This window comes from Diabrotica undecimpunctata, chromosome 5 (assembly GCF_040954645.1).
Source record: "Diabrotica undecimpunctata isolate CICGRU chromosome 5, icDiaUnde3, whole genome shotgun sequence".
NCBI lineage: Eukaryota > Metazoa > Arthropoda > Insecta > Coleoptera > Chrysomelidae > Diabrotica > Diabrotica undecimpunctata.
The window spans coordinates 161,215,224-161,243,052 of NC_092807.1; the positions used below are offsets into that span (position 1 = coordinate 161,215,224).

Sequence of the window (27,829 nt, forward strand, 5' to 3'; positions counted from 1 at the left end):
TGATAAACGATGTCCTCCACTCCTCCGGTATACTCTCTCCGTTAATACATTTTTAGTTAAGGCTGGCTAGCTGCTTATGGAATCAAAATATCCCAACAAAGTGGAATAATTCAATAACTGTACTCTTACACAAGAAGGGAGATATAGCAGACCTGGAAAGATACAGACCAATCAGTCTCCTTAACCATCTTTATAAATTATACACCCGAATAATAACGAACAGATTAGAGACAAAGCTGTATTTTTACCAACCTCGGGAACAAGCCGGTTTCCGCCCTAATTACGGCACAAACGATCACCTGCAGTGCCTTAAAACCCTGATAGAAAAAACTAACTAACTAATATAACCGTCCCTTGGCATTGATTCCCTTGGCATTGATATTTGTAGACTTTAAAAAGGCGTTTGATACAGTGGAATTACCGTCCATCTTAAGAGCACTACAAGATTGCAGGGTCGACCACAGATATTGTAATATAGTTAAAAATATATATGAAAATGCCACAACAACCATAAGTCTACATTCAGCAACTAATACAATAAAGATAAAAAGGGGAGTCAGGCAAGGTGATACCATGTCACCAAAGCTGTTCATTACCGATCTTGAGTATGCATTTAAAAGACTAACATGGCAACAGAAAGGAATATCCATCGATGGAGAAAGATTAAACCATCTACGTTTTGCGGACGATATCGTGCTTCTGTGAGATAATCTGGGAGAGATTAAAGACATGCTCCAAGAACTGAATGACATACTACAAGAATCTGGGCTGGATCCCAGCGAAGAGATACAGATCAATAGCAACAAGGTAGAATTAATCGATAAATACACATACTTGGGTCATGAAATTAGAATAACCAGAGACAACCAAACCAATTCACCTGAAAAGGAAGGCATTTAACCAATGCATCTTACCAGTCTTGACCTACGGAGCAGAGACCCTAACTTAACGAAAGCTACTGCCGAAAAACTGAGGGTAACACAAAGGCGAATGGAGAGATCAATGCTGGGCCTGACCTTGAAAGATCGCGTGAGAAATGAGGAGATACGCCAACGAACTGGCGTAGACGATATTATACTGCGAATCAATAAACAAAAGTGGAGGTGGGCTGGACATGTTGCTAGAATGGAAGACGGAAGATGGACGAAGAGATTATTGGAGTGGAGACCAAGAGCCGACAAGCGAAGTCGAGGCAGACCACCCACCCGATGGACCGACGACCTAAGGAGAATAGAAACAAACTGGATTGCAGCAGCTAGAGATAGAGAGAACTGGAGACGTTTGGAGGAGGCCTATATCCAACAATGGATGTGAAAATGGGGCTGGATGATGATGATGATAATACTCGTGCTACTTCTTTGTCGGCAATCCCAATTGGGAAGCTATTGTATGTACTTGCACCTCTGATTGTGTTTGAGGTGTTTGCAAATATTCTGCCCTTTCTTCCGCCAGTAGATTTCCGAAGTATTCGTCCCATTTGTCTAGGCTGATCGGTGAGATAATGTCTTTAGTCTTAGTTTGTCGAAGCGATCGAAGTATTTTCTAGCTTTCGGTGCTTCTGCAAGTAGGTGTTTATTCTGAAGCGATTTCTTTCCCAGCTTTCGAAGAAAAAACCAGGCTGAGACAATAATACCTAAATAAATTCCCTATTAAATATGATTTACCTGGAAACTAGTAATCCGATTTCTTAAAGTGTCGACTGCATACATTAATGAATTTTGTCACAGGTTTTGCAATACGAAGAGCTACTTGCCAGTGTTTTCGTAATTTCTCGTCCTTTGGAAAGTAGTGGAGACGTATATCTTTCGTACATCGAGCAGAACATTGTGGCACTGAACAATATCTATTACTTTTCTTCTTATCGTTTATTATTTTAAAATTTGATGAAATTTATAAGTACCAGTTTTAAACTCTAATTTATTCAAATTTTTGACATTCATCCCTATTTTATTAGTTATCTATTTTGAAAGCAGTTGGCAGCATGGTCGTTTGAGAACGCGAATACTACACATAAAGGGTTGTAATAAATAGGTCAAAATATGATCATATTCAAGATCTATCTAATACAAATTGTACCGTCCTAGTTTAAATTAAAAAGTATAAACGTCAAAATTTTGTAAATTAGATTTTCTAATTTTTACTTTATTATTATTAGAATTATTTAGCAGTCTATCTTAATTCCACAATTGAGTAAAAACTCACTACTTTGTAGAAACAAAAAAATAAACATTTTTATAAATTCCCTTTAACTCCAGAAAGACATACATATCTTTTTTGTGTGTTGAATACACGACCTGTTTTAACTAATGTATATTTCGTTTTCCCCTCGTAGTTCGCACATTTGCTAATGTTTTAGATAAGCCGAATTATAAAACAACTGAGTGCTATAAAATTTTACCAGTAACAAAAATGCTTATAGTACAAACATTTATTAAACAAAATTCGAGTAATTTTGGTTAATAGAATTTTAATTCTGTAGAATTTTCTATTTCTATTAACTTCCCAGTTCAATTATATTTACAAATATATTTCCTTATTTAAACAATAAGTATTATTTAAAAACTCGTTTTTTTGAGTAAAATATTGAGCTATGTATATTGTTAAATGATTATGGTAGTTATCAATGTTATTGTTATGGCAACAAAGATGGCTAGGTAATTGTGGCTCCTTTAATTTCAAATCGTAGCAAGATAAGTTGAATAGGAATGTGAGTCCGCAAAATACCATGTAATGAACTGTTTGAAAGGAAAAATTGACAGTAAAAAAATCCCATCATTCTTATGAATGGTTTTCCAGAAGAAATAAATAAAAACAGGCAACATGCGGCAACCGAAGTTTAATTATATAACAAACTATAGAATAAACCAGGTACAGTTACCTTGCGACTGTACATCGTACCTTAACGCTATTGGTCGGTGGTTCAGGTAAACGTCTACACTCTTGTCTCTTGGCGTGCACACGGGAAACAGCCTATAGAGAGAGATACCTGTACAGATATACTCGAAAATACACAAAACTCAACAAGTTGTTTGGCTGTGAACTGTGAACGTTATAAACATTTTTTGACGAATTTTAACTTGTTTTTTATGCGGCTTAGTTATTCTGTATTTTCGTCTGTTCCGTAACAAGATTTTAGTGCCGTGTACGAACTCCAAATGTGTAATGTGTAAAGTGAATGTGATTTCTCCGACAAAAGTTTAAATAACCTTAATATTTATTTTTCATCAATTGAAATAATCTACAGTAATACTCCACTTCCAAGTTTTAGCCAAATTCCATCTAAATACTTTATATTTCAATTTATTGTGATAATATGTTATTGTTGTAAACTTTCATGTGCATCAAAGTGTAACTGACATACCTGTTAAGGTTAAGTTAACAAAAAATCTGTGATCTAATTTTATTAACTGTTTAAAAAGAACGATACATTCTTTTTTAAAATCACTTAATAAAACTCTTAAAACATCCCGAATTCCAGTTTATAACGGAATCTTCTTTTACCTGAATCAAACAGGTGTCACGTGGCAAAATGTCGGATTGTTTATAATTAGTTTGTAAATATGTCATGCTAGTTCGGTTTTTTCGAAAAGAAATTGCAGATGAGTATCAAGGATTTAAACATGATCGGCCCTCATTACATATGTGTGTTGTATGTAACGACAGCGGGTCTCCAGGGACCTTTGATGGGATCCGACGAACAAGAAATAGTTCTTCTCATTTATGTGATAGTCGAAGTTATTCAGAATAAGGTAAGATATTCCCAAATCACTAAGCATGAATATGATCGCGTATATTTTGTTTTGGACCGGAAATTTTTACGGAGGGTCCATAAATTGAAATAAAGTTTGTTTAATACATGGGAGAATGATTTTAAGCATTAGTTAATTTATTTACCTACATTATTGTATCATTGTGAAAGTTTTGTTTCCTTCTCAGTTCCTTAACTTCCACAATGTTTTGGCATTATAATATCGTTTATTTCGTTCATTTATTGTTTTTTTGTTTCAATCAACACGTTGATTCCGCAATTATCTGTAGTGCTGCAAAAGTTTTCTTTCCGTATTCGCACATAAATTCATACTTTACCTTTTGTTGTCCAACTTTAATATTACAGGTCCCAGTTATTCTGCTGGTATTTAACAATTTAGTACTTACTGGCTTATGTATCCTCAACTTTTTATTGATTTCTAGTAGGTATAGCAGTAGAACGTGTTTCTATTTTATTTAGTTAACCAAACTTTGGTTCTGCTTCCTTTCAATTCCTTCATTCAATTATTGTTGCTTTAATAACAATATTTACTTACTCATAGGCTAATTCTAATGCATACAACCAAATTTTACAAATATTCAATATTATATATACAGACCCTAGTGGTGTAAAAAGCACCTTACGTGATTCAATTAGGAAAGGTATTTAAGGTATTTATGGCGAGGCTGTTAATCCCGCTCAACACCTGCTTAATCTCGTCCGATCTTCTGTTTTCGATCAGTTTTTTCCATCGCTTTATATCTGTTTCTTCTTTTGTGCATCATTATATGTTATTTCCATTTAGTTTCTCTTCTATTCAGGTAGGTCTTGGTATTATTTTCGTTTCTTGGATCCTCGTTGTTGATTTTCTTAATGTACAATCGATCCGTCGCTATTTACGTCTCCCAATTGTCCTTTTTCATCCTTTCTATGTGGATTTCTGTGCTGCGAATTTGATTTGCTGTGTTTCTCAGTTAACAGAACTCTTCTTGCTTCTTTTATTCGGTTTTTGTCTGGACCTCGTTTGCATTTTTCGTTGTACTGTAATCGAAGCTTGTCAGGGTGATCATACTGCCTTTTCATCTAAAAATTTTGTAATGAATATGTTATTATGTGATTATCAACATTATGAATGTTATTATCAACAGTCCACAATCTTTCTTCCTCTTTTTTTTCGTGGTTTATGGCATTACTCCAGTTATCTTTCCTTACGTTTTTTATGGAATTTATTATAAGTTGTTGACACCCTGCAAGCTGGGCGCTAGCATGCCATCATATCATGGATATTTATTCATGGATTATAATATTTCAGTATGCTAGTGCAGGAGGGCGCCAAACTATACAGACAGTTGAATTTCGCGATACAGCGCTACTGTAACTGCAGCCTAATATTTTATAACACCCAACTTTTGACAAAAAGATGATCGTCGCTAGATTTCGAAAGCTTGGAGGATTATTCGATCTACAATGAAGATATTACTAATAATGTTGAAGATCGTCGAATAAACGAGATTAGCGAAAAATCCATAATAATAAAAAATAATTTATTTTTTGTCAATAACTTGTTTCTTCATCGTTAGGTCTCGTATTTATCGAGCAATAAGTAATTGTACAATGACAAAGAACAGAAAAAACAGTAGTAACTCAAATAGTAAAGATTGACTTCCAGTCTTAAAAATATAGAACTAATAGCAATATTTATTTATCGACCGTAGATCATGGTAATAAAGATAACAATGCAATCACGAAAGGTATTTAGAATTGTATAGTTTTGCTCATAAAAACAAACCAATTGTACACGAAACATCGTCAACTAGATCGTAATATTCGAAAATGAAAGTGATTTTATTTAGCAGGCACAATTTTCATGTTATCTTAAATATTAAATTTTGCTTTACTTCTAAAGATATTGACAAAAAACATAAATAATATAAGTAATCCTGCATATCTCTTACTGCGGCCTCTATCTTTAAATAAATATCGCGATAACAGGGAAACGTGTATGTTTTTTGTGTTTTATTAAAAACTTTATTATAATAATTTAGCATATCTGCTATATTTAAAATTAAACTTTAATTAAATAAAAATTTAATTTTAATTTACTTTGAAAAAAATTCACACAACCGAGTAACAAATTATGTACATAACTATTCCTGGTCTGTCATTTACTGTAATAGTCATAAAATTTTCGTATATAGGTATATCACAAGAGAGAAAATTTTGTCGGCAATATTTTCGACTGGTATGAAAGTTTGTTGCCTGGCAATTTTCGCGAATTACATTCTTGTCCACTTAGATACGGTGTTGATTCCAAGTGCACAGTTTTGGAACCAAGATCCATCCTTCCAGTTTGGGTGAACGGCAAAAAAGAGTCTTCGAGTTTTCGAACCGCCTTGATTTGCTTTGGAAAAAATGCTGTTATATTTAATTCGGCCCGTAAATTCTCCCATAACATTAAATTCCTTCTGGAAAAAGTGAATCTTGCAGTTTACGGCCTCATTGCCTCTCCAAGCAAGTTTAAATGAGCAAAGGTAAAAAAACTTTTTTTGTGCTCTATCGGGTTTCCTCGTCGTAGCTTTGATCCTCGATAATGCTTTTGAACTGTTTTTTCTTTTTTCTTGAACACTTTGAAGTTGCCTCCGCTTGGTATCTAGCGAATAGAATATTCTTTATTAATCCCATCAGATCACATTGTGATATAGGACAAGTCATATAGTACATAAAGCATGATCAACAAGTTATATAGGACAATTACATAAAACAAAATCAATAAAATATAAAAAAAAGATATGCCATATAGAGCGTCTCTGAACCCGTCGGTCCTCATTCCCTGTAGTCTTTTATTAAGTCAAAATAATCATTTAGGTTGTAAACGCATAATTGGATCAAGCATGCTTTTAATTTATTTTTGAATTTTTGAATATTATTTTCATTTCTTACATTAAGTGGCAAACAATTGTAAAATTTAGATCCTGCAAAATCAGGGCTAGTTTCAAAGAGAGTTGTGGAGTGTTTACACACGCTTATCAACCTCCCGTGTCTTGTCGGGTAATTATGAAACTCAGAGTTGAGGGTAAAATTTTGAAATTTAGTTTTGACGTCAATAATACACTTATAAATATATAAAGCCTGAAAAGTCAACAGTCTGTGTTCAATAAAATATTTACGACATGATTGTCTATTATCAATATTGAATATCAATCTAAGAATTCTCTTTTGAGTTATAAAAACTCTAGAAGAGTAATATATTCCGTAACATAACATATTCCGTAAAATATTTTTCTTGTACCATTTTTGCTGTATTATTCAGCTAACTGACAACAATAGAATTACCAGACACCTTCGTGACGGATCTGTCATAATTTTGTCGCTGAGAAGTCACAGGTAGGAATTAAGAAAATAGTACAAACTTATCACCGTAATAAAACAAGGGATTTTAAAATAGACCCAGGAAGATTTGCAAACTGATCACTAGCCTATAATATCCCATATGTCTTCTTGCAACATTAGTTGTTACTGTATACTGGCACAAGCTTCTGACAATTCTTCGGAAATCCTCCTGCGCCATATTTTTCGATTCTTCCAAAATAACAGCAGTGATTTACTGAATTCTCTGTGTGTGGACAATTAAAAAAAAATGAAGAATTTCCGAAAAGTGCTTTGTGATACCTGTGATATCTCAACCACATGATCCTACAGGACTTCGTCAACCTGGTTGTGTGGGTATATCTGTTTTATTGTTTGAAATTATTATGTTCCATTAGCAAACCGGTCGACTTCTTGAACACGTAGTTATCATTTCCCCGTACATTTATGCATACAAAGGCAGCCATAGTAACACCTTAAACTAAATCAAGACGTATCCGAAAAAATTAAAGGTCTTCAATGATGGCTTTACATTAAAATTACGTTCTTCTTCTTTGTGTGCCGTGCGTTCAAGCGTTGGCTATCGTCATATTGACAAGCTGATGAAATGATTCTCGGTCGGCAGCTAGATGAAACAGTTCCTCGACCGTTCGACCTGTCCATTGTCTAATGTTACTCAGCCAGGACAGTTGTTTTTATAGCCATTTAGGTTCTCTCATTATATGACCGAAGTATTGGACCTTTCTCATTTTGATGATGTTGATCAATTCTCGCTCTTTGTGCACGGTCTCTAGCACGCGTTCGTTAGATATGTGTGCTGTCCACGGGATTCTGAGCATGCGACGGTAACACCATAACTCAAACGCTTCTAATTTGTCAAGATTTTTTATTTTTGTTGTCCAGGTTTCACATCCATTGAACAAAGTGCACCAGACGTAGCACTTCAATACTCTTAGACGTGTGGTCAACGACAGACTTCTACTGCATAATACAAAACGCCAGTTAATAAAGTTTTTCCGTGCGAGTTCTATTCTGGTCGAAATTTCCTCGTCACTTTCAACCCTGCAGTCAATCCAGCTACAAAGATATCTAAAGTGTTCCACTCTTTCCAGGATTTTGTTATCTAATCTTCGTACTGAGTCTTCGATATTAATTTTTCCGACCACCATCCATTTTGTTTTTTTTTGCGTTGATTGTTAAGCCCTTTTCAGTGCATTCGTTGTTTACAGCATTCAACAGGGTTTGAAGATCTAGACTCTCTGCCATTATTGCGGTGTCATCGGCGCATCTGATGTTGATAATTTCACCACTGATCTTAACACCTTCGCGGCGATTAGTTAGAAGTTAGAAGTAACATATTTCTTGATGGTAGTTCTTACACTCATTGATGATAGTTCCATGATTATTGTAAGCTACTATTATTTTATATTACCTATAGATCATTTTTCTACAAATACCGAGAACTGCAGTCGTTCTGGTACGTCTAGAATAGACGTACAGTGTGGACTGATTATAATCGTCAATCGCAAACTATTTCCAAGCGACAAACTTTTTGGGACCATAAGGCAGATGGGAAACGATTAATTTCTTTTAAATATCCTTCGGTAGTATGTTCACAAAATGTAAACCACTTAAAAGCAAAAGAAGATTCATGTCAAAATGAAAGGATCTTTTATCTATATCAATACTTTGCACCATACACAAAAAAGGAGATAAATCTTTGAATGCTCTAACCACAAAGGAATTACGCTTCTAAATGCAGCGTATCAAATATTTTCCACAGTACTATGCGATCGTATGGCACCATATGCAGAACGGATAGTAGGAAAATACCAGGCTGCAACCCTGAAACAAATTTTAGAAAAAACACTGGAATATGGCATAGATACTCATCACTTGAAGGCACTGATTGTGGTATAAAGATCAACGGGTACCCGATAAATAACATTCGTTACGCTGACGACACCGCAATAATCACAGATAACGAACATGATATGCAGTTGATACTAAATAAAATAAACACCACAGGAAAAACATATGGCCTGAAGATAAATGCTGGAAAAACAAAATGCTTGACAATAAGAAAGGGCGCATTTTTCAGAGTACAACTGCACGTAGATAATGCTCCAATCGAGCAAGTGAAAACATTCAAATACTTGGGAATGATGGTGAATGACCAATGGGATCCTCAACAAGAAATAAAATGCCGTACCGAACAAGCAAGACAAGCTTTTCTTAAATTTAAACCGCTACTTTGTAACCGCAATCTTTCCTTCAATCTCCGTTACAGAATTGTTAAGTGCTATGTATGGTCCATATTGTTATACGGCATGGAAACATGGACGTTGAAAATATCTTCCATTAACAAGTTGGAAGCCTTCGAAATGTGGACCTTGCGAAGAATGTTCCGCATACCATGGACAGATAGGGTCAGAAACGAGGAAGTCCTAAGAAGAGCAAATACTGAGAGAGAATTGCTCAGCTTGATCAAGGCACGAAAGATTGGATACCTGGGCCACATCCTGAGAGGGGAAAAATACGCAATCCCTCAACTAATTATCCAAGGAAAGATTGAGGGCAAGAGAGGAGTAGGTCGCAAACAAATGTCGTGGCTGCGAAATATAAAGAACTGGACAGGCGTAACTAACACTGGCGAACTTTTGCATGCCGCAAAAGACAGACGTCTGACCTTAAGATAATTCGCCAACGCACTATAGGTGCACGGCACCATAAGAAGAAGAACTCATGACATATTTATAGACTACAAAGCAGCCGTTGACATTGAATGTAGAGTACGAATTCAGGGGGAACTGTCTGAACCTTTTAGAAAGAACCCGCTCAAGTTTTCGCAACCCTTTCAACTACTACAATATTAAAAACAATATAAGGGTAGATCAACTTTACTCTGTGACAAAAATATTTAAAAAACGTTAGTTTATAACCAAGCACTTTGAGGTATATGTATATTGAGTTAGAGAAGACTTACGACACCATTCCCCAGAAAAAAATCGCTGCAAAAATTAAATGTAAAAAATAGGACGTAAACTTTAGCATCGTTTTTCCATAAAATAAAGGATTGAAGCAGAATATAAGAATATAGCAGAATATATAAAAAACTACTCCAGTCAAAAACAATCGATCCGGCAGTAAGAGTAGAATCAGTTTTGGAACAGAAAAAAATTAATCATTCTCGATAGAAACCAACCAACACGCTTATCGAATGTTTATGGATCTCTATATGATATGTAACTCTGCAACTATACCAATTGTGATAAAGTATAAGTAAAGAGACAGTGAAAATACCTACATTACAAAGAGAAATTAAATATATGGACACTTTTACATTATGAAGTCCATTTACAAATCGAAATTTTACAAAATTTTATGAAGAATATACTGAAACATTACTTTTTATAGAAGCAACAGTACCACTTCAACTTCACACGAAATGTATGTAATACATTGAAAAAATATGTTCCGAAGAAAAGTTACCGAAATATTGAGGAAAAGACGCTAGGCTTAGTAGTCCTCGCAACACAGTGATATTACCAGAAACCAAATAACTGATATACTCATCCGGGATATATTTAGAAATGTGTCGACATGGTATTGAAGCATATCCCGGTACTAACGTTATCTTTGGCCACAACCCTATCGTGGAAAATTTTAATTTTCGCTTAAACAAATTATAAAAGAAACAAGAACAGTTGATTACACTAAACTTTGGCATTTACCTAAATAGATAGAGGTAAAAGATTTGATAAAGCACAAACTATCAACTATAGACACCCGCGAATTCAGACAAAAAAATAGAAACAAACGATAATCACGAATGAATGACGGAAGAAATATTACAGATGATGGACAAAACAGTAAATTCAAAAAGGAGATTTAAAATGGAAAAGAAATCTTGCTATTAATTTCGTGAACGTCCCTACGTTTGGAATTATTAAAAGACTTTATTATTTGAGAGACTTCTTCCATAACTGGACGAAAAATAAACTTGCTCGGGAAGGATAATTTCTGTAATTAAAGAGGACATCAATATTAATAGTGGGAAGAGATGTAACATGTTCTCTGCAAGTGTGATAAAAAACTGATTTATTTCGTCTGGAGTTTGATCAGGTTGTACCGAACTGGATCTTGTATTGTTTCTTTCGAAATTTACTATTTTCCAGTAGTCTCTAGGTTTATTATTGGAATTAATAATAAAATCACAGCAAGCTGACTTTATTTCTTCTTCTGGTTCCTATCCGTTTCGGATGTTGGAAATCATATTGGCAATCATAACCTTGCTCGCTGCGGCTCGAAACAGCTCCGTTGAGGTTTTCTTAAACCATGTTCTTAAATTCCGCAGCCATGATATTTTCCTTCTACCGAGTCCTCGCTTACCTTTGACTTTACCTTGCAATATAGACTGCAGCTGGGAGTAACGGTGCTGATTTCTCATAACGTGTCCCAGATATTGCAATTTTATGCGTTTGATCGTAAACACAATCTCTGGTTCCTTCTTCATTTTTTCTAGAACTTCCTTGTTCGTGATCCTTGCTGTCCATGATATTCTCAGAATTCTTCTATAAAGCCACATCTCAAATGCTTCAAGTTTTTTAATAGTGGTGTCTGTGAGCGTCCATGCCTCCGCCCCGTACAACACAGAGAAAACATAGCATCTCAAATGTCTCATTTTTGTATCTAGGGATATGTTGTGACTTTTGAAGATGGCGCTCATTTTGTTAAAGACCGTTCTTGCCTTTCCTATGCGGCATTTTATTTCCTGTACATTGCTCCACTGTTCGTTTATAATAGTTCCCAGATAGCAATACTGTTTTACTCGCTCTATCTGCGTCCCATTAATGTATAGATGAGCCCCATTTATATTCTCCTTGCTGATAATCATTTGTTTCGTTTTGTGGGTATTAATGTTTAGTCCGTACTGTTGAATGTACTCGTTTATTCTGTCCATTAGCCTCTGAAGTCCCTCTAAACTATCTGCTATCACCATGGTGTCGTCGGCATGTCTAACATTGTTTACTCTTTGACCATTTAGAAGGATGCCTTCGTCTATTCCATAAAGAGCCTCATTAAAAATTTTCTCTGAGTACATATTAAATATCAACGGCGATAGGATACATCCCTATCTAACTCCACGTAGTATTTTTATGTGATCTGTTTCTTCTCCGTTAATTTTCATGTATGCGGTCTGATTCCAGTATAGTTCTGAAATTATTCTAAGGTGTTTGTCATCCAGGTCTGCTTCTTTTAAAATGTTTATCATCTTTTGATGTTGAACTCTGTCAAATGCCTTTTCATAGTCGATCAAGCACGCGTATACGTCGCAGTTAACGTCCCTGCATCTTTGAATCAGTACCTGTACTCCGAAAAGTGCCTCTCTGGTACCCACTGCGTTAATGAAACCGAACTGTCTGTCCGATATTTGTTCCTCGCACTTCTTATAAATTCTTCCATGGATGACTCTAAGAAACAGTTTCAACATGTGGCTCATTAGGCTGATTGTTCGATATTCTTCGCACTTTTTAGCCCCCTGTTTTTTAGGTATCGCTATGAATTCTGATTCTAGCCATTTATCAGGGGTGATTCCTGTATTGTATATTTTATTGAAGACAGCCGTGATCCAATTTATTCCTTCCTCCTCCAAGAGTTTTAAAAATTCAGCTTCGATATTATCAGGCCCTACAGCTTTCCTGCTTTTCATCCGTTTTATTGCTTCTTCTACCTCGGATTTAAGTATGTCCGAGCCCGTCATCCTCTCTGAAAATGGATGCCTATAATCCGTTCTTTGATCTTGAAAAAGTGTCTCCAAATATATTCTCCATTTGTCTTTCATCTCTTGGGTGTCTATGATTAATTTTCCATTGGTGTCTATGAGTTTCATTTGTGTTCGCTTTTTAAAAATACCCATTATTTCTTTTACCTTTTTGTGTACATTAAAATTGTCATGCTTGGCTTGTAGTCTTTCTATTTCTTTACATTTCTCTAGAGCTTCTTTTTCTTTAGCTTCTCTTATTTTTCTTCTGATGTAAGCCTGCATTTTTTTATATTTATCTTTATTTCCTTTAATTAACCTTTTGCATTCCATTAAGTGAAGGATTTCTGGAGTCATCCAAGATTTTTTCTTTGTTTCTTTGTTTGGTTTTAGTAGATCTTGTTTAGTTTTCTTAATTATTTTTTCGAATTGATTGATTTCTCGTTGGATGTTATTTTCTTCTTTTAGTTGTTTAACTTGGTTGTTAATATATTCCCCCACTTGCTTTTTAACTTCCGGATGTTGCAGGGCTGTCATGTCGTAGTTAGGTCTAGACTTTTTCTTTATTGTCTTCAGTCTCACATCCATGACTCCCACTAAAGGTATGTGGTCAGATTCAATGTCCGCTCCTGGATATGTTTTGACAGATTTAAAACTGTTTCTGAATCTTCTATTTACCAATATATAATCTATCTGGTTTCTAATTACGTTATGGGGTTTATCTGCTGGTGCCTTTCATGTATACAATCTCCTCGGTGGTAGTTTATAAAATGTGTTTAGAACCGCTAGCTTGTTATCTTCTGCGAATATTTCTGTCTGTCACCTCTTTCGTTTCTTTGTCCTAACCCAAAAGGTCCGATTAGAGACGTTTTCCGTTCTGCCCCAAGTTTTGCATTGAAATCCCCCATTATGATGCTGACTTCGTGTCTAGTAGAGAGTCTCTACTTCCTCGTCATCTTTATCTGCAGTGGGAGCGTATATTTGTATTATGTTTACATTCACTGGATTGGCTCTTATTTGCAGTAGTATTACTCTGTTGGACACTGGGACAAAATTTTACTTGACTTTATTTGACTTTATTTAGCATTTTGTAATTGCCAATTATATTGAAATTTTTGTTGTTTATATTCTTCTTGATGTGCCTATCCGTTACGAATTTTGGCGATCATCATGGCAATCTTTATCTTATCTGCAACAGCGCGGAAAAGCTGCACAGATGTTGTATTGAACCAGATTCTGAGGTTCTTTAAACAAGATGTTCTTCTTCTTCCTGGACCCCGTTTTCCAAATATTTTTCCTTGCAGGACGGCTTGAAGGAGAGCAAATCTGGATTCATTTCGCATAATATGTCCAACTTTCGAGATTTGATGGTGGTCAGTACCTCTCGGTTCTTATTCATTCTTCTAAGGACCTCCTCATTTGTGACTCGGTCAATCCACGGGATCTTAAGCATTCTCCGATATAGCCACATCTCAAATGCTTCCAGTTTTCTGCACATATCCTTCTTTAAGGTCCACGATTCAACACCATAAAAAAGGACAGAGAAGACGTCTTACTTTTGTATCGAGAGAGAGGTTGTGACTCTTAAAAAAGGCCTCCATCCGATTGAAGGCGGATCTAGCTTTTCCGATGCGTGCTCTAATCTCCTGGTTGTTGGTCCATTTTTCATTTATTATGGTGCCGAGGTAGTTGTAGTGCGTCACTCTTTCTACAGGGGATTGGTTGACGTAGAGTTGACCTTCTGTTATCCTTTTCTTGCTAATTATCATAAGCTTTGTCTTCTTAACGTTTATATTGAGTCCATATTGTTGACTGTAATAACTGATTTTGTTCATAAGAACTTGTAGGTCTTCTAAGTTGTCCGCAAATACTATGGTGTCATCTGCATATTTGATGTTGTTTAGCCGGTAACCATTTAGTAGAATACTTTTGTTGTTTATATACTTTGAAAAAATCGGGATCCTTAGTGGCATCTACTACTACTACTACTAAGGATTTCCACAGTTTTCACTGTCTTTCTTCACTCAACCGTTTTCTCCAATTTTCCCTGTCATTCCAGTCTCCATCTCGCAGGGTTCTTTTCTCCATAGCCTCGTCGATTTCATCTCTGAATGACCTTCAGGGTCTTCCTCTCTTTCTTCTTCCAATCGGGCTCCATTCTGTGATTTTGTTTATCCAGCGTCCTCTGTCCGCTCTTCTGACATGGCCGTACCAGGATAGTCTTTTCTCCTCTATATAGTCGATTATGTCTGATTGCACTCCTATTCTCCGCTTAATCTCTGCGTTTTCAATTCTGTCTCTTTTTGTAAGTCTACAGCTTCTCCTCAGGAACTCCATTTCTACTGCTCTTATTCTACCTCTATTTCTCTTGTTTATTGTCCAGTTTTCGGACCCATATGTCAGGATACTTCTTGTCAGGGTATTATATATTCTCTTTTTTGTCTTTATCGTAATGTTCTTATCCCACAACACTGAGTTTAGTTGTCTTATACAGTTTCTTGTTTGTCTCAGTCTGTTGTTTATATCTTCTTCTGTTGTTCCCTGGTTCGATATTATGGTTCCTAAATACTTGAATTTATCTGTTCCATTTATTTGTCTTCCCTCGTCTATCTCTAGGTTTCTCATATCCTTGTTTTCTGTTGTTAGGTATTCGGTTTTCTCTAAGTTTATTTCCATTCCGTTGTTTTTATATTCTTCTTCTAGTTTTCTGAGCATAAAGCTGAGATCTTTTTCATCTTGTGCGATGACTACTTGATCGTCGGCAAAACTTAAGGTGTATAGGTATTCGTCTCTTACTGGTATGCCCATTCCTTCGCACTTTCTCCTCCATGGTTTGAGTGTCTTTTCCAAGAATATTTTAAACAGAGTAGGGGACGTAGCACAGCCTTGTAGTAGTCCTTTTGTCGTCTTAAATGGATTGTAGGCTTTATTTCCACATTTAATAGCATCTACAATGTGTTTAATAAGAGAAAGATTAGATCTGTAGGAGCTTAATTTGTTATTAAACCATTGCAAGTGTATCTTTTTAGCAGTTTGTCGTACTTTTTTTAGTGGAAAATGCTTTAATATGTATAAGTTGTTATAAGTTTCGGTTAGAAGGTCCGTCAAAAATCAGGATCATAATTGGTATTATAGAAAAGTCCATCTTTGTACCAGCTAGCGCACGTTTAAGCTTCTGTAAACCAGAAGAAGTTATAAAACGTTGAAATGTTTGATTACTGTCAAAAACTTTATGCTAAGAGTCAATAAATATAAATTGAGCTCAATGGTTAGAAAAACAAGGTTTAAATACGCCCACTCTGTAGATATTTTCAGAAAAATTGTCAGAATGTGGTCGATGAAACTACTGGACTGAGATATGATTCTAGTATAATCGTTTATAGTTACTTTTAGACCAAAAGATATTAATGAATTTTAAATATCAAAGGAAGGGTCAGATTCAATTTTAGAATTTATATTAAAATCACCAAATATGTTCAGTTTGTCTGCTTTACTCAGCAACGACGTGACAACATTCTCAAAATTCACCAAAAACAACTCAAAGTCACCCTTACCCGATCTGTATACAGTTAAAATATTGGTTTTTATTGAAGGTATATAAATTGCTCTGATTGTGTATGTGTAAATTGCTCTGATTGTGTATGTGTATGTGTATGACTGTGTTGGTAAAAACTATGAACTTTGCTCTACATTATATTCATTTAGATTAAGAGAAGAATACATAAGATTTTCTTTTACATAAATTGCAACTCCACCTTTTTTTTTACCACACAAAAGAAATTAGCTAATGAAAAGCCGGAGATACTAATTAATTTTAAATTTTCTTCAGTTTACCAGTTCTCCGAAAAACATATGACGTCAAAGAAATTTTGATCCGCAAGAAAAGCATTGATCATATCGACTTTATTTGAAATACACTGCAAATTTATGGAACTAATGGAATTAATGGAACATGCTTACCGTGCCTTGTTAATTAGTTTATTTTGATAAGAATTTGTAGAAGTTTCTAGGTTTCTTCTTCCGTCTTCTTGATGTCTTGAAAATTTCTTTCGTAGAAACTGCACTGCTATCCCCCAATTGCTTTTTCAGTATATAGTCTTAATGTCTTGTATACAATGTTGAAAACTAATTTGTATGCTGTATTTAGCATTACATTTTCCCCGTAGTTGGTCCCCCATTGGGACAATCATACGAGTAATCCATTCCCGTGGTATTTCCTTATTACCCCGGATGTTTCTTTTTTATGGATGTCGCTCGGTAGAGGGTCTCTATCTTCTTTTATTAGTTCTGCAGCTGCAGCGATGTTGTCTACACAGGGTGACTTGATTTTCTGTCTATTGTGTGGCTCCAAGTGAATATATAGATCAATTTTTAGAGTTTGATTTTAATATCTGTTAACATAAATCAATCTTTTCTCTATTTTTAGATAGTACAAGTTTATTTAGTTGTTAGAAAAATGCATAAAATCCATCATATAAGTATTACAGAAACATTAATTGTAGTTTTGGTCACGTTTTTATAATATCGTACTTATGGATAATGCACACAATTCTTAAAACAACCACTGAATTGTTTTCATTAAAACGAAATCGGAATACAAAAACGTTTTGATTTAAATTTTATCTAACTGATCTTTAGAAACAAATATTTTTTCATATCATGTAGTCCACTTTACATAAATAAAGATAATTTTATATCGTGGTATATTTTGAGGGCGATGCATATAAATATTTTTCAGATAACAATAAACAGAAACTGTATTTTTCTTGTTTCAGTTTAGAATAATAATAGAATAAATGCATTTTAATTCGAACATTCTGCAATAACCCTAACAGTGTATGTGTCCCGGTTTTCTACAATCTTATGACCTTAGTAGAGGGGTTAATTACTGAGCATCATCATCTTATGTGTCGTGAGACTCTAACCCTTATCGTATTATTCATCCATCTGCCGACCGATTGATCCGCGAAGTACATTTCAAAAGGGCAGATTCTATTTGGATTTTACACTACTACGTTTGAAAATTTTCTTTCTAGGGTTTTGCTTGAATCAACTATCGACTACACTACTTATATTAAAGTGAATCCACTAGTACCGTGAACTATCAAGCTAATCTTCAATCTAAGTACTTTTTCAATTCTCGTTTGAAGTATCTCTCGCGATTGAGTGATTCGCAATCAATTTTTGAATGTTTATGTTGCATTGCTATCCCAGCGTATGTTTCGCATTTTCTTTCTATAATACCCTCCCTACTTATAGTCATCTCTACCCTTTTGGCGGCTTTTTTCTACATGATATTTACTTCTTATTCTTCCTTCTTGTATGCAGGCTTTAAAGCCTGTTTCTTCTTCAATATTAACCTCCTAAATTGTTTAAATTATCGCATCTTTTTCTTGGCCTGCCAATGCTTCTTCGTCTATTTGGTGACTTATCTCGTGCTATTCGTACTATCTTATCCTCTGTCATTCCACTAACGTGTTCCTTACACTCCTGTTTCCGTTTTTTAACCCATCCATTTATGTCTTCTATATTGCATGCTTTAATCATGTTTTCGCTTCTCTCCCTATCCAACAGACTTTTCACTGAAAAAATTAGTAAAATCGGTTTTAACGGTAACATATAAATTTAAAGAGGACAAGTCCAACATTACCTCTGGGTTGCAATGGAGCACTATCTCAAATACCAACCCTTATTTGATATACGAGTAAATTGACCCTCAACTTAGTTAAAATGTTCAATCAGTAGCATTCTTTCCTAATAAACATTGAACATTTCAAAACAATAAATTTTATTGCACATGTTTTATGACATTTATTACGACATTGCTATTACGATAATAAAAATGGTTTAATTGTTTTCTTTTTACCAATAATCACTACTTCAGAATAAACTATCAATTATTATCTTTCAATCGGAAAACTTTGACAAATTTGTAGGAGTAAGGTTGCCTAGATATCTAAGACATTAAATTGCTGATAAGATAGTTAGTTGAGACGATGCGAAGACAGGGTTCTCAGCAATTGGTTTAGGAATAAAGTATTCAAAAAGTAAAATTCAAAGTATTTCAATTTTTTTATTTTTAGCCCTATTTTGATGATTTTTTTAGCACACTGTGTATAAATTTATAAATTTTAATTTGGTATAGTCAGTTTGTTGATAAAATTTTATATTTGACTTATTGTACGGGGTCAACTAAAACGTGGTTTTATTATCCTAACTTTGAAACATCCTGTGGAATAATTCTGTTTGCGAATTTTCGCAAAAGCTTATTTTTCGGTTGCAATTATGTCTCCTAAGCATTGTGTTTTTTGTTTCATGTTAAAATATACCTTGGTTCATTTTTTAGAGCCAAATTATTTTGCCACCCACAATTTAGGATTTTTTTAATTATGATTATTTTGGAGTTATTTTGTAATACGACGAGGCGGCTTTGGTGACTGTTATCATTATGTCATATTGACACTTGCATTTTGTTTATCTATGATTGATCATGGTTCTTGCCGTTGGTCTGGTTGAAGATGGGTGAAATTATGAATATGTGGCTAGAGTACTACACACTCATCGCTCTACCATCCAAAGAGTAGTGGAAAGTTTTATACGAACTGGAACAAACACGCGTAAAGCGGGAAGTGGCAGGAAGCGCAAAACTACCTCTTTGATGATCGTTTTATACGAGTCAACGCTTTGCGGGATCGTCATTTAACAGCGGTTCAGACAAGAAATCAGTTTCAAGAAGTTCGAGGCAATAATGTAAGTGTAAGCAAAGTTGCAGACCAGCAACTAGGCCCAAATTACTTCCAAGGCACAGAGTGGCTAGACTACAATTTTCCAGGAATCATTTACATTGGAATTTAGGACAATGGAGTAATGTTCTTTTTACGGATGAGTCGAGATACTGTCTTCACTCATCAGATGTAAGAGAACGAGTATGGCGTCGAACTGGAGAGAGATGTACGGAGTGGGATTTCAGTCCCCGTGTTAGCCATGGAGGGGTTCGGTGACAATGATGGTATAGGCAGGAATATCCCGAGAAGCGCACACTAAATTTATATTTATTGAAGGTTCGTTGACTGCACACCGGTAAATTGAGGAAATTGTAGCGAATCACATAGTACCCTTTTTTCAATATATCGGCGATGATTTTCTATTAATGCAAGCTATTTAGTGGAACTTGGTATTAATAAAATAAACTGGCCAGCGTGTTCGCCAGATCTAAACCCAATAGAGCACGTTTGGGATGTGCTTGGTAGAAATATTAGAGGTCGCGAAGTAGCACCAGCCTCAATTAACGAACTTCGCTTGCCTCTAGAAGAGGAATGGCAAAACATCCAGCAAGATGATATTCGCAACCTCATAGATAGCAGGATCCGACGTTTACAGGCAGTTATAGAGGCTAGGGGAGGCAATACAAAGTATTAAGTTATTTTTTAGTAGTTTTTCTTTGTTATTTGAAGACATGGTTGCAACCGAAAAACAAGGTTTTGCGAAAATTCGCAAACAGAATTATTCCACAGGATGTTTCAAAGTTAGGTTAATAAAACCACGTTTTAATTGACCCCGTACAATAAGTCAAATATAGAATTTTATCAAAAAACTGACTATACCAAATTAAAATTTATAAATTTATACACAGTGTGCTATCACATAAAAATACTACGTGGAGTTAGACAGGGATGTATCCTATCGCCGTTGATATTTAATATGTACTCAGAGAAAATTTTTAACGAGGCTCTTTACGGAATAGACGAAGGCATCCTTCTAAATGGTGAAAGAGTAAACAATGTTAGATATGCCGACGACACCATGGTGATAGCAGATAGTTTAGAGGGACTTCAGAGGATAATGAACAGAATAAACGAGTACAGTCAACAGTACGGACTAACCATTAATGCCCACAAAATGAAACAAATGATTATCAGCAAGAAGAATATAAATGGGGCTCATCTATACATTAATGGGACGCAGATAGAGCGAGTAAAACAGTATTGCTACCTGGGAACTATTATAAACGAACAGTGGAGCAATGTACAGGAAATAAAATGCCGCATAGGAAAGGCAAGAACGGTCTTTAACAAAATGAGCGCCATCTTCAAAAGTCACAACATATCCCTAGATACAAAAATGAGACATTTGAGATGCTATGTTTTCTCTGTGTTGTACGGGGCGGAGGCATGGACGCTCACAGATACCACTATTAAAAAACTTGAAGCATTTGAGATGTGGCTTTATAGAAGAATGCTGAGAATATCATGGACAGCAATGATCACGAACAAGGAAGTTCTAGAAAAAATGAAGAAGGAACCAGAGATTGTGTATACGATCAAACGCATAAAATTGCAATATCTGGGACACGTTATGAGAAATCGGCACCGTTACTCCCTGCTACAGTCTATATTGTAAGGTAAAGTCAAAGGTAAGCGAGGACCCGGTAGAAGGAGAATATCATGGCTGCGGAATTTAAGAACATGGTTTAAGAAAACCTCAAGGGAGCTGTGTCTAGCCGCAGCGAGCAAGGTCATGATTGCCAATATGATTTCCAACATCCAAAACGGATAGGAACCAGAAGAAGAAGAAGTGCTAAAAAAAATCATCAAAATAGGGCTAAAAATAAAAAAAACTGAAATACTTTGAATTTGACCAAAATTTTCTCCGTTGCGTTTTTTTGCATCTGATTGTAATAATAAATCCCGCATTGTTTTTATATATAAATTAAATGGTGTGAAAATAATAAAGCTCTACCATCTCTCGATCTCCTCAAATAAGTATCTATCTTATCAACAATGGCAATCCGCTCCAAGAACTGGAAGTTTATACACATCTGGCAATACTGCAAAATTTTAAATATTCAGCAAAGAGTACTACCCGTTAAAATAGGCAAAATGCCCTCACTTCAATTCCGAAAAGAATTCATTTTTTTCATCTTTTTACATTCTGTGATTAAAGAGTAAGTCACAGCGCAATTTTATTTGATTTTTCAGATTTTTCCATATGGTGTGCCATCTTAATACACATAAACTGTTTTTTAGGGGTTTTGGGGGATTTTTCTCCATTTTATAGACTTCAAAATAGATCAAATAAAGGTTTTTTTATAGGTTATATATATTCTAAATTAAATCAGGCCTTTAGGACATTCAAAAATAAAGCGAAACACCTTTAAACTCCCCAAGGAAACTAAGTTCCTGTAAACCTTCTAAAAACCAAGCTTTTCACGGTTTTAATAGTTTTATTAATATTTTTTGAGATCGACACAACCTCAATCATAATTCTCATAATTTTACTTTATATGAGATTAAAAAATAAGCCTCACCGCGATTTGTCTATTTTTATAGAACCGTAGATTGAGTGGAGGGGGATATAAAAAATTTAAAAGAATTGAATTCTGGGTGTGAGGACAGTTTACCAATCTTAACGGGGGGTACCCTTTGATATTTTACTCTTTTCCTCCGATTATTTTGATACTTTTGGTTAAAAATTACATTCAAAAATATCTATAGTAAATGATAGTTTCCAAAGAAATATACTTATTTTATCATCGAGTTTCATTCATATTCAAAAACTCATTAAATGACGAATCATTTAGTATCGTGGTTGGTTAGTTTTGCTGGATAAGTAGAGATTTTAAAATTTATGGTATTTGGAAATTTATATATCGTTAACCTCATTAGATTATTTATGCTATTAAAATAGTTTGTCATTGTAATAAATTCCTCAACAATATATTTTCTAGAATCTCCATGTAATATTCTATCTAAAATAGACAATGCATGCAAACTGTGTGTGTTTTTAATACAGAAAAAACAATCTTTACACAGTGAATAAAACACAAAGCAGGATAATTGCTATTTTAATTTTACAAATTAATACTCAGTCGTGGCACCCTTGTAGTCGATGAGAATCTGGATTCTCTTGAGCATGGAGTGAGCAAGGTTATCTCTTAACCTCTTCAACTCCTCTTTTAGCTAATTTATTTTACTCGGTCGACACTTTTGAACCTTATTTTTCATCATGCGTTCTCGATGGGATTAAGGTCGGGTGAGTTACTTGGCCATTTCAATACGTTGATATTGTGATCATTTAAGAACTTTGACACTGTTTTGTGAGCAGGGGCACCATCGTGCATAAAGTAGTCACATTCGTGAATTTTCCACAATAGTTCAATAAATGTTGTTCTAGAACAGTCACACAGTCACCATTGTAACATCCTTTGACAAGAAATACAACCCTGCCCTTCCTTTCCACTAAACGCACCCCATACCATTAGACTTTTAGGATGTTTGACGGTTTTAACTATGAACTGTGAACTTTGAAATTTGTAGCTTTCTCTTACTAACCTGAACGTACTTTCGTCACTGAATATGACTTTTTCCATTGTTCAGGTATTCAATGCTGATACCTTTTACAAAAATCTAATCTTTTTTCTTCATTGCTTTTGTAAGCAAGGGCTTCTTTGCAGCATGTCGACTTGGTAATGCTAGATCTTTCTAAAGCCGTTGACGAATCATTCTTGTTGAAACGTACTGAAATAGATTAAGATGTTTATTTTTGAGTTCTGTGGCAGTTATGAAATGGTTCAACATTATTTCACGTCTGATGATGGTGTCAGTCCTGGATAGTATTTTTTGGAAGCTCCAGAACTAGGTTTTCTTTCCGGAACAGTCCCTGAAGGCAACGACTGTTTCAATTGATAAATTGTCTCTCCTGAAACACCAATATCTCGTGCTACGGTAATTACAGAGTCCAACTTTCTCAAGCAACGTTAAAGCACGAACTTTCTGCTGTTGTGTGAGTTTCTTTCGACCCATATTTTTCACTTCAATTTAGAATTTAACGATCCCAAACTTTACTGAGTTAATAAAAAGAAGGTTAACACTGACTACTCACACAAAGCCAACTGTGTACAGTACAAACAAGCAGAATAAACTAAAGAAATTAAGCGGTCAGTAAACTACAGACAGCCGCCGTCTATCTTGAAAATGTAAAGATTTTTTTTGCTGGTACTATACACTGTGCAATTTTTTATTTTGTTTTCAAAAAATCTGAACAATAGTGTAATTTTTTTTGCAAAAACAGTAGAAAAATAGTTGCCCATCAACGATTCAAACTCAGTTCTCGTGAAATCTATAAACAAATATATGTTAAGACAAATATATATCTTATGTTAAGAAGGCTTTCTTGAGTATATCTTTGATATATCTAGTTTACTCTTGAGATACCATATACTTATTCTTAATTATTTTGCAAAAATCAATGTTGAGTTAATTAATTTTAATGTTTTTAATTAATTTTAACTTTCCATTAAAGTAAACTATTAAAGTTATAACATAAAGGTCTCACAGTTTGTGAATAAGTAGAGAGGTATTATGTTCAACACAATTTATTTTAAAGCAAATTTTCTTTTGTCATCACTACAATCATTTACTATAATAAACTACTAATACAAATTCATGTCATGCTTTTAAACGCTTGCAGAGCTACTGAAATTGAATATTTTCTCAGTGGGTATTTCCCTTTCTATTTTCTTAGAAATGTTAAAATGCCAATGAAAAATAAAATAAGTAAGTTCTATGTAAGTTCTATGAAAACTGAGAATTATAGATTGAAAGGTTGTTGAAATAAGAAGAATTGTTCCTTTAATATGGACAAAAGAGATTCTTGAACTAAATCTAAATAGAGAGGTGTTGTTGTAAATGTAGACCGTCATTTTGAAAAAGCAATAGCAAATCATCATCTAATAGTAAGCCTGTGAATTATTTATAATAAATCATCATTTTTTTCTTTGGGAGGCATCTGTTATAAGCCGGTTTAGCAGTCCTCGGGTCTTCGGAAATTTTACTACATTAAGTTGTCTGCTAATAAGCCGATGGATCTTTTATTTGGTTCTGGCATACTTAGATTGGATGACAAAAGAAATCTTATATATAATGGACGTTCGGAGGCAGTACAAATCCATTTGCATAAAAAACTAAATGAATTAACGGACAAAAGCAGAATATACTGGCAAAATATATTACAAGTCTATGGTGGTAGAATTTTAAGTTACATTAAAAAGCGCTGTACCGAATGGGTAGATTACGTAATAGAATTATTTATGAGCTATCTATTACCACGAAATCTACCAAGAAGTAATATTTAACTGAGATACTGGCCCAGCGATTCTAATCTCAGAAGTTCTTCTGAAGGCTTCTGGTCCTGACGAAATACTTGCAGAATTTTTACAACAACTATTCTATTCTATGCAGATATTGTGAAGACCATCAAAATAAACCGCCTAAGGTGGGTGGGCCACGTTATGCGGATCGATGAGAGTGATCCCACTAAAATAACTATGCTAAACAGGCCGGTCGGAAGAAGACGAAGGGGGCGACCTAAACTCAGATATCTGGACGATGTACAGGAAGATCTGGGGGAGATTGGAGTGAGGGGCTGGAGAAGACAGACACTCGATAGGGAAGGATGGAAGAATGTTTTGAAGCAGGCCAAGGCTCACGAAGGGCTGTAGCGCCAACTGAAAAAAAAATCTGCAAGTATTTCAACTAAGAAAAAGAATGCCAGACAGTATAGCGGCTATCGACTTATCAGTTTAAGTAATGAGTCACTCTTTCAGATTTTAGATGTCTCCAAAAATAAAAATCCAGTACATTACATTCGAGACTTCGTAGTGGCCACAGAATAGGTCAATTCTCCCAATCCAACGACGAGGGTAAGTGGTATTAAGAAGAAATTTTCGTTGAAAATTGTCCTACGTATTAAATAATGGTTCTCGTCACCCCATATGTGGCAGTTATAAAAATTATACACACCGTTTCTCGTGAAACATGCTTCATTCGCACATAACATTTTAGAGGGATTCAGGTTCTCTGAGGAGTGTATCAAGAAACTACCTACAAAACGTTAATTTTAGAGGAAGATCACCTTGTTGTAAATCTTGTACTCTTTGATAGTAGTCTGGATGTAAAAGTTGTTCCCTAAATGTTCTATGAACAACATTTTTTGACATTCCAATATATGTCATGGTACTCATGGTACTCACTAATCGAAAACATTTTCACTTATAAACACGATTGTTCCAAAATATGTGTTTACTAAAGTTGTAAATGTCTACGTTTAGATTTTCGTACTACACGTAGTTGACAGATTTCTTTTTGCATACCAAAATGGATTTTCGTTTTTTGGTCAAACGGTTGAATTTAGAAAAAAATGTAACAAGACTTTTTTGCTCTAAATGGTGCCTTCTACAGCAAACGCCAGTTAACTTGGCGACGGAATACGCACAACGTCACTGAGAAATAGATTATGTTTACGCCCCATGATTCTCCTATTGGTTTACTATTTCTGATAAGTAGTTTCAGTGGCGTAACGGTATAGTTCAAATAATTATTACACAATTAAAAAAGTGGTAATATTTTTTCGCAAGCTTTAATATATCATTAGGAAAATGAAATTGTTATTATTTTTTTAGTCAATTTAAATAGAAAGCCACCGGTTTATAATATCTCTTTAATTTAACATACAAACACAATAATAATTATGACTGAATTTAATTAACAAATAAAACTACGGTGATATTGTCTTTCGTATTAAATGGAGGGTATTGTATGAATATCAGCAGAGGAAGGTTCAAAATCAGGGTTCCGAAGATATCCCAGAAATCTCCTTGGACGAAATTTACAAGGCTCTAAAAAAGATGAAGAATAACAAAGCTCCGGGGGAGGACGGTGTCGTCACGGAAGCGATAAAGATAGGAGGCTCAGTACTCATAGCCAAAATTCAAAAGCTCTTTAATCTATGCCTATGGAATCAAAATATCCCAACAAAGTGGAATAATTCAATAACTGTACTCTTACACAAGAAGGGAGATATAGCAGACCTGGAAAGATACAGACCAATCAGTCTCCTTAACCATCTTTATAAATTATACACCCCAATAAAAACTAACAGACTAGAGACAAAGCTGGATTTTTACCAACCTCCGGAACAAGCTGTTTTCCGCCCTAATTACGGCACAAACGATTACCTGCAGTGCCTAAAACCCCTGATAGAAAAAACTAACAAATATAACCGTCCCTTGGCAATGATATTTGTAGACTTTAAAAAGGCGTTTGATACAGTGGAACTACCGTCCATCTTAAGAGCACTACAAGATTGCAGGGTCAACCACAGATATTGTAATATAGTTAAAAATATATATGAAAATGCCACAACAACCATAAGTCTACATTCTGCCACTAATAAAATAAAGATAAAAAGGGGAGTCAGGCAAGGTGATACCATGTCACCAAAGCTGTTCATTACCGTTTTTGAGTATGCATTTAAAAGACTAACATGGCAACAGAAAGGAATATCCATCGATGGAGAAAGATTAAACCATCTACGTTGTGCGGACGATATCGTGCTTCTGTCACATAATCTGGGAGAGATCAAAGACATGCTCCAAGAACTGAATGACATACTACAAGAAACTGGGCTGGATCCCAGCGAAGAGATACAGATCAATAACAACAAGGTAGAATTAATCGATAAATACACATACTTGGGTCATGAAATTAGAATAACCAGAGACAACCAAACCTGCGAGCTAAATAGACGAATCACGTTGGGATGGGCGGCATATGGAAGGATGAGAGACATTTTTAAAACAAATATCTCAATTTACCTGAAAAGGAAGGCATTTAACCAATGCATCTTACCAGTCTTGACCTACGAAGCAGAGACCCTAACTTTAACGAAAGCTACTGCCGAAAAACTGAGGGTAACACAAAGGCGAATGGAGAGATCAATGCTGGGCCTGACCTTGAAAGATCGCGTGAGAAATGAGGAGATACGCCAACGAACTGGCGTAGACGATATTAAACTGCGAATCAATAAACAAAAGTGGAGGTGGGCTGGACATGTTGCTAGAATGGAAGACGGAAGATGGACGAAGAGATTATTGGAGTGGAGACCAAGAGCCG

At 35.1% G+C, this 27,829-nt stretch overlaps 1 protein-coding gene across 3 annotated transcripts in view; it reads left to right on the plus strand.

Annotated features, from left to right (window-relative positions):
• The first annotated feature begins 2,928 nt into the window (after positions 1-2,928).
• Positions 2,929-27,829, plus strand: part of fus (epithelial splicing regulatory protein fusilli) — a 273,674-nt gene continuing 248,773 nt past the window's right edge. For 2 of the 3 annotated variants that reach the window (XM_072533110.1, XM_072533111.1), the window contains exon 1: positions 2,941-3,749. In XM_072533110.1, the coding sequence (XP_072389211.1) occupies positions 3,600-3,749 (150 nt within the window). In that variant the 5' untranslated portion in view covers positions 2,941-3,599. Of the gene's footprint in view, positions 3,750-27,829 lie in introns of all 3 variants that reach the window. The other variant, XM_072533109.1, reaches the window with a different exon arrangement.